We start from the raw sequence: 10,158 nt of genomic DNA, 5'->3' as shown, positions 1-10,158 counted from the left end.
TTCAAATTTGTTTTGGTTCTGTATTACAACCTTAAAAAAACATCTAAATGTTCCCAGTCTAAATTGTGACATGTTCAACGTAAGCATAATTTTTCTAGATTCACATTCACTTTTCAAACTACTTTTCTGATTTGGGGCTTTTTTAGTTTTAATTCAGGTTTCTCTTTTTGGTGTTTTAAATTACACATCTGTTAAATAATGTTAAAGTGGTGGATTACATGTGTTTCATTCTCTCCTGTTCCAATGTACTGGTTTTGGTTTAGTTTAACAGCAGTTAGCACTGTTTCTAGTACAGTCAAATATAAAAGGATTGGTAAGGTCCAGAGTACCTGAAATGAAGAATGATGTTTAGTAAGGGGGTGGAGACTTAATGTTAAATTATTTTTGAAAGCAGAACTTTACCTGAATAATGCACTTTTATGTCTGATTAGTAGGAGTTAGTTTACAAATAAATACAACCAAATGGATATTAAGAAGAAGCTTGGAGTGAATTTCAGTCTTCTTATCAATATCTGAAGAAATTGCAGATGTGATATGGGTATGTAAAAAAATAATTTTAAAGCATAGATAATTGATGTGAAGTTCCGGATGCTTTCAGTGTCTTTAAGTATTGAGCAACTCTGAAACAAACTGAACAGTACGTGCAGCTGACAACTTGATTAACAATATTTCTGTTTCAGAATATTTGGTAACACGTATATTTACAATCTTGCTCATGGCTGTCTCACTGAGAGTCAGATTCTGCTGTCCTTACTCATCTCAAGTAATTTCTTACATTGCACGTAATCTCATTGATACAGTGTGGAGGACGGTGACAAAACCTGACCATAGCAACTAAAGCAACAGTTGCTTCTTTCACTCTTTGACAGCTGTGAGAGAAGATCTATTTTTCCAAACCAGCCATCTTAAATTCCGACCTGTAAGAATATGTACCTATATTTAGCTAGCTAGATTAAATTGCAGAGGCTTCAGGCAGGGCAAAGCACATTGGTCTGCCTTTTTTACAGACAGACCTTTGGGCAGACAACAGCTAAAGCTTTCTGCTCCCTCCCCTTTCCCAAGTATTTGCGAAATGGATTCCCAAAGGGAACTCACTGAAGAGCTCAGACTTTACCAATCCACCCTTCTTCAGGATGGCCTCAAGGAACTCCTTGAAGAGAAGAAGTTTGTAGATTGCTCTCTAAAAGCTGGTGACAGAAGCCTGCCTTGCCACAGATTGATTCTGTCAGCATGTAGCCCTTATTTTCGTGAGTACTTCCTATCCGAGCAAAATGAAGAGAAAAAGAAGGAGGTGGTTCTAGAGAATGTTGACCCCAACATTCTGGATATGATTGTCAAATACCTTTATTCAGCTAGTATTGATCTTAATGATTCTAATGTGCAAGATATTTTTGCTTTAGCCAGTCGCTTTCAGATCCCTTCTGTATTCACCGTGTGCGTCTCCTACCTTCAGAAGAGGCTTGCTGTTGGTAACTGTCTGGCCATCCTTCGATTAGGTGTTCTGCTTGATTGCCCAAGACTTGCATTTTCTGCCCGTGATTTTGTTTCAGATCACTTTGTGCAGATCTGCAAAGAGGACGACTTCATGCAGCTTGCCCCACATGAACTTATCTCAGTTATTTCACCTGACAGCTTAAACGTAGAGAAGGAAGAACTGGTATTTGAAGCGGTAATGAAATGGGTCCGAACAGATAAGGAGAACAGAGTAAAGAGCCTGGGGGAAATTTTTGACTGCATACGTTTTCGTCTTATGCCAGAAAAATATTTCAAAGAACATGTTGAGAAGGATGATATAATCAAAAGCAACTCGGACCTCCAGAAAAAAATAAAGATTATTAAGGATGCTTTTGCTGGAAAACTGCCTGACACTGGCAAAAGTACAGAAAAGTCAACCAAAGGGGAGGTGAACGGCGATGTAGGAGATGAAGATTTACTGCCTGGCTACCTGAATGACCTTCCCAGGCATGGCATGTTTGTCAAAGACCTAATACTTCTGGTTAATGACACTGCTGCAGTAGCTTATGATCCTCTTGAAAACGAATGCTACCTAGCAGCCCTGGCAGAACAGATTCCCAGAAATCATTCCAGTATAGTCACCAGACAAAATCAGGTCTACATTGTTGGAGGACTGTATGTGGAAGAGGAGAACAAGGATCAGCCTTTCCAGTCATACTTCTTCCAGGTATAAGCTTCATAACTGGTGCAAAAGCATGTGCTTATAAGAATTACTGAAAGGTATTCTGAGTCTATGCAAGTGAGTTTAGTCTCTGCACAGTCAATGAAGTATCTGTAAAGAGCTGTTCCTGTCTCAGAGAGATAAATGAAACCAAAGGACTTGCATGTTGTCTTTCAAGATCAAGTCCCTGGTGAGATCTTGGAAGAGATGAATAAGAGTAGTGTATTATATCTAGGCACTGGCTTTCATTGTTTAAGGCCCAGATTTTCCATGGTACAGTTGCCTAAACTTAAGCCTAGTAATACTTTTGTAAAACACCTTTTGTGAGTTCCTGTTAATTTCCGTGAAAGCAGAGTGTTATGCTGCTTTAGACGTAATGAGATGTCTTTCTTTTTTCTGAACCTGAACTATTTTTGTGACAGCAGTAATGTGTGTATTTTAAATGCCACTTTTGTCGATAAAATTCCAGAAGTCCTTTTGTCGCATCAACATTGGAAACAGGAGGGCATTCTAAAAATACAGAATTCAGCTGTAGAAGGTTGTTTTCTTGGCAAACTGTCAACGGCAGTAAACTAAATACCATCTTTCAACCGAAAGCATAATTTTATATCTTTGTAAATCTGTGTAAGGCCGATTAATACAAACTGTAACTTGCACAACATGTTTCAGAAAAATGAGCAAAACTACAATCTGGCATGCTTACACCATAACCTCTTGTGGTTTGAGCTACCTGCCTGAATGCTTGGGGGAATATTTAAACTATCTGCTAATAAATTATGCCATATGCTGCTGGTCACATCCCATCTTTGGGCCTAAGAGAATGAAAGTAGGTCCTTATTCAAATATGAAATAAAGCAGAGTGATAAGCAGTGATGGAATTTTAAAGCCTTCAGATATTAAAAAATCCAAATATTAAGTGTTCATAGGAGTAAATCTTACTACAATTTCATACACAGTGAAAGCTGGTTTCAGGCATTTGTTATACCTATGAGAGGGAAGTCCTAGTTTGCTGGGGAGGAATTAGCACTGTTTCATTTCCATGTAGGTGTGAAACCACTGAAGTGCAAACTTTGTTACAGAAATATTATTCTAATAGAAATACTGTGTTGATGTCATAATGTAGTATGAGGTCATAATATAATCCAGAAACAAACAGTCCCTGTCTCAGGCCACTAGAAAGGGGCCTCTGACAAACTTAACCTGAAGATTGATATTAAAAATTTATAAAGTTTTCAGAATTCTACTTTATGTGTCTATGTACGTTTCCTGAAATCCTGATCTCTTGCTTGTCATCTTTTTAAGTTTCCTTGCTGCTGCTACTGCCTATAGTTAAAACACTTGTCTGCATTACCCATCTGGCTGTTGTTCCCTCTAAAATGCTAATGTGGTGCCAAACCAATTTGTATTCACTGATCTCCCTTGCTTCACCAGTGGAGCACCTGTTACCATTTTATTTGGTAGCAACCTAGGAGAAAACAAGGCTGCCACTGCCTCAAAAATGCATGACTAGTTTATGCCAGTATCAGTAGATACATCATCTTCAAGAGTAATTAACTAGCATGCTGTGATCTGTGATGGGTACATCTTCTCCTCATTAAACCACCCAGATACAGGTGCTGGAGTAATCCCATGAACTAAATTTCACTGTTGCAATAAAGCAATAGGGGTGTCCAATAGGGGTAGTCTATCAAATCTGGGAGATGCATTTTAGCATGAAGACCTTGACTGTGGAACATACATCTGGAAAAGGTTGTCACAGAGCTAAACCCAGACCTGACTGCTTTGACTGAACTTTCTCTTGCTATCAAATGCCTTTACATTTGTGTAAACTCGCATTTTACTTTCCCTTCCTGCACAATATGAAGCAAAACTATACGCAGTAGAAGAGAGAAGATAGATACTCTTTTGAATGTTAGAAAGCATTCAAGTTCAATTGCAAGTTCTCAGATCAAAACAAAAATTGAGCACCACAGTTCTAGGAAAACACTGTTTTCTTTCATTTGTTTGCTTTTTCTTGTCTTCCTTCTGCTGCCTCTCCTTAGGTGTTTTCAGCATACTGAATGTGAATCAAAACAGCCATGGGAGTACTTCAATAGGGATGACATCAATATTATTGCCAAGGGAGCTGCACTGCCTGCCTTTTTTGCTTAGGAATGAAGTCTTTATTCATTGCACCTTCAGTGATCTCAGGAGCTTTTGAGGGTATTTGTGATGAAACACCATGTCTTTTGCTGTAGGAGTTGCAGAATAAACATCTGTGACATTTGCTGATGATTAAGAATGGTGTGAGGATGTCTGGCATCTCTCATTGCAGCAACGAGCACAACCAGCTAAATGCATAGTTGTGGAATAGGAGGAGTGCCTGCTTTCTTCAGGCAGGAAGAAGAAAAATTTGTTCTTTCCAACATGTGATAGGGAACTCAGAATGAAGGATCTTAAAACAAGGAAGTTTAATAACAGGATAAAGAAACTGTGAGGGTGAGCAGATGCAAAGAGAGCTGTGTGGCGTTGACTCTGCTGTCTCTCAGCACCATGAAGCAGAGTTGGGGAGAAGTCATCATCACTAGCTGTACTGAGGGAGGGATAGATTTTTCAAGCAAGCAGATGAACTGTTCAGGGGCACTGACTGCAGTTAGTTAGATTAATTTTGTGGAACAGTGTTCATTGTGTGGATTTTTACTATTTGCCTTTCCTAACACTTCCTGTTCTGATGCTCTTTCAGCTGGATAGCATCGCTGGTGAGTGGCTTGCCCTTCCTCCACTGCCATCAGCCAGGTGTCTCTTCGGGTTGGGAGAGTCCGACAGCAAGATCTATGTAATTGCAGGCAAGGATCTACGCACAGAGGAGTCTCTAGATTCAGGATTGTGCTATGATCCTGTGTATGTTGACAATTTAATTCTGCCCACTGAGGACATGTAACTAGCTCATTGTTAGTTGAAAGATCCTAAAGGTGATACTTTTCTTGTTCCAGCGCAATGAAATGGGGTGAGATCAAAAAACTACCCATCAAAGTATATGGCCATGCTACTATCTCAAACAATGGACTGATATATTGTCTCGGTGGAAAAACTGATGATAAGTGAGTCTCTAAGTCTTTTCATGATGATTTATGAATGTTATTTGGTTGGTCTTTATATGTCCTCACCCTCAGAAGTTAGGGTTGCTCTTTTTTACATCTCTGGGTTCATGTTGCTGACATTTTGGCAGAGGGGTACACGTTATGGCACATACGATATCTTTTTCATTATAAGGAAAAATTGCATGTAACTTGTAATCCCAACTGGTTATTATAATAACCCTACCTATTCCAGGGCAAATTTTACTTACATTGCAGACACATTAGTAATACATAGCTATGAGGACCCTCATTGAAAGTATTAGTTCTGTGGATGTGATTAGTGCTTTGTAGACATGCAAATATTCCCAGATTAGATACAAGAAAGGATCTCATGGAGGGGAGAGGGGTGTGATACTAAACCCACACAATCCACTTCAACTAGGTCTCACTTGGAACAAGCCAAAAGTTCCTTAGAATGAGTAAAGGTTTTCTTTTTCCTCCCCAGGAAATGTACTAACAGACTGTTTGTATACAATCCCAAGAAAGGAGACTGGAGAGACCTGGCTCCAATGAAAGTGGCTCGCTCAATGTTTGGAACAGCTATCCATAAGGGCAAGATTGTCATTGCAGGTGGTGTCACTGAAGAAGGCCTTACTGCATCTGTTGAAGCTTTTGATCTGACCACCAATAAGTGAGTACAACATTCAAGCTATTTTAAAGCAAGGGTTTTGCCATCTAGGTAAAATCACTTTTAGGAGCCCTGAGCTGAGTTACAAAGGTGTTCAAGTGCCTATACTCCCACTGAGACACTTTGTCTACATTCACATCTATAGCAATAGCAACAGCAGCAGGAGCTCAAAGAACCAGTATCTCTGGCCATTTTTCCTGCCCCCATGTGCATGTTCTACACTAGTATAGCTATATTGCAAACATGATCAAAGAGCTCATGTAGCAAAAATAACCCACCCTCCAATCTTGGGTTTTTTAAGTCTGATTACTTTCCCAGTCTCGTCGACCACACAGCCACATTATGCCATCTGTACTGGCATAACAGGGGAAAAGTGGGAGAGATGGGCAGGGGCCACACTATCTAGTTTATGCAGCACTGACACTAAACATGAACCCCTAGCAAGAGAAATCAGGTCCCTGAGCAGTACTAGCTGAATGTCCTTCAGGTATGTGGCATTGTGATGTCTTGCTGTTCATGCACTTTGTCACAGCAAATACTGTTTACTACTAGTTACTGACTGGGAGGTAATTCTGCTTATTTATTTAATATGAAAACTCCAGGAAGACATTCAGTTTTAAGTGCATGCTATGAATTACTGTAAAGAAAAAGTAATGACAAGAAGAGTAAGTCCCACCTGAAATTAGCTCACTTATTTGGTCCAGAAACTTTCCCGTGCTCTTCCTCACAACATAGATGACCTTTTGCAGTCATCATCCTCAAATGTTTATGATTTTCCAGGAGTTTATACCCTCTGTATCTGTCTTTCTGCTCTTAATTTTCATTTTTGCTATTTTTGCTACTTTTCCTTCCTATCATCTGACTTACAAACTTTCATTTAAAATAATACCCATAAAATTTTATTATGATAGCTCAGACTTGTAAGTGGTCCTGGATGCCCTTTTATCAACAAGCACTTCTATTGTACATAAACACATGTGGCTGTGCTGTCTTCACTGACAGACGGCATTGCAACCATCAACCTCACAACGAAAGCTTTAACTTAACTGTATGCTATCCCAAAGAGACTTGCTTATAGGATTTACCAATACAAAATGTGAATTACAGAAGAAGTAATTCTGAGGGAACTTTGGACTTTACAGCTTCTGTAGAAGCAAAGGAAAGTACAGGTCACTTTGTTACCATGATTTTGGGCAGTCTTCTCTTCCACTCTTCAGAAACACTTTCTGCTTGAGGATGCTGACTGCAGGTTCTTGCCTTGGTTTACTCTGGTTTGTTACAGTCAAGTCACACAAGTGAGAGAGACCAATTAGCCTATTAGTTTTGATTTTGCCATTATTCAGCAGTGGGATGTCTGTATGGTTTATATGTTCCTAGGTGTGAATTGTCAGAAAACTTGAAAGGATGCTAATAATCTCCAGTGACTTTTTTTTAAACTCAAATGATTATATCAATGCTACTTGACATAGATATCCATTTTGGAAACTGTAGAGAAAAAATGAGTGTAGCTGGGGAACAAAACATCTGTATAACACATACTGCTGATGATGGGCCCAAGAAACCTGCAAGAAGTGGGCATCTGGTAAGAGATGTCATCACAATGCAGATCCATCACTTAAGACTTGCAGGTAGTCCTTGTGGGGATGGAAACACTGAAACTGCTGCTAAATGCCAGATTTGTTTCCTTTTACTAAACCATTCACTCAAAGATGTGCTTGGTACCTGGATTTTTGTCACCCAGAGGTGTATTTTAATTCACTGTAGAATATTTGTCATGTCTTAGCTAACTTAGGTTTTTCTTTTCATCCTTAGGTGGGAGGTAATGCCTGAATTTCCCCAGGAGAGAAGTTCCATCAGTTTAGTCACCTTAAGTGGAGCTTTGTATGCTATTGGAGGTTTTGCAATGATTCAGCTTGAATCTAAAGAATTTGCACCCAATGAAGTCACTGATATATGGAAGTAAGTTTCACTTAAATCACATTTTCCTGATGGAAAGCTAGATCTAAAACTGAGGTTTTCGGTTTAACTCTGGAAATGAACCATAGCACAGGTTGCAAAGCACTTCTTGAGTTTGTCAGAAAGTAAGAGATAAACACGAGATTTGGATCTAATAACTACTTCTGTCTACTGCTAATTTAAACAGTCTGAGTCATGATCTTCAGATGCTCTACTCTTTTCAAAAGAGTAAATTGCCAATCTCTCTTGGCAGGCTTAGCCTTGTAAGAGTACCATAAAAAACATTCTCTGTTTTGCAATATTCTTATGCAGAGAAGCCTAGCCTCTGTACACAGGTGTTTGTACATGGTCATGTCTCAATAGTCAAATGAGTAATTGTTCCAAGAGAATCAGAAATGCCTATCTCCTAGATCATTTTTTTTAATCTAAATCTCAGTGGCAGTGATGAAATATCACACTTTGGCTGCTAGTCTTCAGTTGCTAAGGTAGATTCAGGAGTTTAACTGGCAGAATGATAGAAAGGATTCCCAGAAAAAACATCTTTGTATATAGGAATCTGAAGGAATTCAGAAGGGATACATAAGACAAGGCAGAAGCTTTTGTAGGAGTAATTAAAGAAGCATGGCAGGCCAGCAACAAGCTTTAGGGACCAGGAAAAGGACAACTCACATGTCATCTAGTTCTAGAGGACAAAAGCAGCTTTTTGTGCCATCTTTCAGGAGATGGTTGCTATAAGCTTTTGCAACATGTGGACTGTCCTCCATTTCCTGTATTTCTTGGGTGACATGGTCTAGTGTGAGGTGTCTGGGCCCATGGCAGGGGGATGGGACTTAGATGATCTTAAGGTCCTTTTCAACCCAAACTATTCTGTGATTCTATGTTTGATGAAGCATCAACCCCAAATTTTTAGAAGTTATGTTCTGACCTTGTTTTGTTAAACCTAGGTATGATGATGAAAAGAAGGAATGGATTGGCATACTGAAAGAGATCCGATATGCTACTGGAGCCTCCTGCCTGGCCACCCGCTTAAACCTCTTTAAGTTATCAAAACTGTAAATAAAATGCTGGAATACAGGATATGGCGAGGGAGTTTCAGTAAGCTTTTCTGGTTTTGTTGCATGGAAATGTCCCCAGATTGTACAGAGTTTTGTAGCAGCACACTAGTTATACCATTGACTGTTAAACAGGTCATCTGTCTGTCCAAGTCTTAAGATGTTTACTAGCTAACCAGCAACTGAATTTTTGCCAGTGTTTGAAGTCATGAAGAATTCTGATTAATGTTTATTAGAGTAAGTGAAGATTTCAGAGAGAACTCCATTTTTCACTCTATGGAATTGCCAGTAAAACTAGTTAAGACTTCCTTATGCTCAGACAATCCAGGATATATCCTCCAAACAATGCCCATGAATTAACTGTTAAGTTAAATATAACTGGTAGGTAGCTCATACTATTCTTACTGGCTGTTTGTACAGCCTGATTTTCTCCCTCAGCAACATACGTAAATCCTGCATTCTTCAGCCATATCTTGAAAATATTTTCATTAGAGCCTTCTAAAAATAATTTAGCCTGGAATTGAAGTTGCATGTTGAAAAGTGGGCTAATACTGCGTGGCCTAAGAAATGCCATTCTCGGCCAAAGACAGCAGCGTAGCCAGACAAGAGGAAAGAGAGCAGAGGTCGCAACATTAATAGCTCTATTGTCTCATCTACTGTTTAAGCTTCTGGTAACAAGGTTTTTCCACTTTTTTTTTATGCTTTTATATTTATTTCCAAAGCAAATATTTTATGGAAGTTTTTCTCAGAGATCTGAGGCCCTTAACAAGAACTCATGAAAAAGTCCTAGATCATCAGCAAATACAGAAAAGAGGACTTTTTTATCTAATAAAGATTTGATGCATTTTGATGTTGAAAGTTTTAACAATTAAACTTTGTTTTTAAAACTATAAAACTATCACTTGGTGGTGTCTCTTTCAGTGATCAGCTCATCATCACTGTCATATTGGCAGGACACAGATTGCTTAGTACAGCCTTTGCCCAAAACAGAGCACTTAGTTTCCTTGAAGTAGATTATACCCACCATTTCTATGGAGTATCTCTTTGAAGGATTTCACTATTGGATAAAGTGGGTGTCATAAATCTAAAGGATGTCATAAATCTAAATCTTATTACAACTGAGATAGCAGGAAAACTGGAAAAGAGCCCACCACACCTGACCAAGTAGCAACTCCAATTACCAAATGACCCCTTGCATTGCCTTTCTAGGAGACAGAGGTTAATGCG

The 10,158-nt window shown here is 39.0% G+C and overlaps 1 protein-coding gene across 1 annotated transcript; it reads left to right on the top strand.

Moving 5' to 3' along the window:
• Nucleotides 1-232: 232 nt before the first annotated feature.
• Nucleotides 233-9,829, top strand: KLHL41 (kelch like family member 41). Its single transcript, XM_061343045.1, has 6 exons — nt 233-2,182; nt 4,899-5,056; nt 5,149-5,256; nt 5,741-5,926; nt 7,736-7,882; nt 8,824-9,829. The coding sequence occupies exons 1-6, from the start codon at nt 1,073-1,075 to the stop codon at nt 8,933-8,935; spliced, it is 1,821 nt and encodes a 606-aa protein (XP_061199029.1). The 5' UTR covers nt 233-1,072; the 3' UTR covers nt 8,936-9,829.
• The last annotated feature ends 329 nt before the right edge of the window (nt 9,830-10,158 follow it).

This window comes from Neopsephotus bourkii, unplaced genomic scaffold (genome assembly GCF_033783945.1).
Source record: "Neopsephotus bourkii isolate Nb327-2 ecotype Australia unplaced genomic scaffold, CSIRO-AGI_Nbou_v1 NB_196, whole genome shotgun sequence".
Lineage (NCBI taxonomy): Eukaryota > Metazoa > Chordata > Aves > Psittaciformes > Psittacidae > Neopsephotus > Neopsephotus bourkii.
The sequence above is the reverse complement of the archived record's forward strand: the minus strand, read 5'-3'. Positions and strand labels throughout refer to the sequence as shown.

Coding starts and splice junctions, on each gene's coding strand:
- KLHL41 (XM_061343045.1), top strand. CDS start 1,073: ATGGATTCCCAAAGGGAACTCACTGAAGAGCTCAGACTTTACCAATCC. Junction 5,057..5,148: donor GGATTGTGCTATGATCCTGT/GTATGTTGACAA, acceptor TTCTTGTTCCAG/CGCAATGAAATGGGGTGAGA. Junction 5,257..5,740: donor GGTGGAAAAACTGATGATAA/GTGAGTCTCTAA, acceptor TTTCCTCCCCAG/GAAATGTACTAACAGACTGT.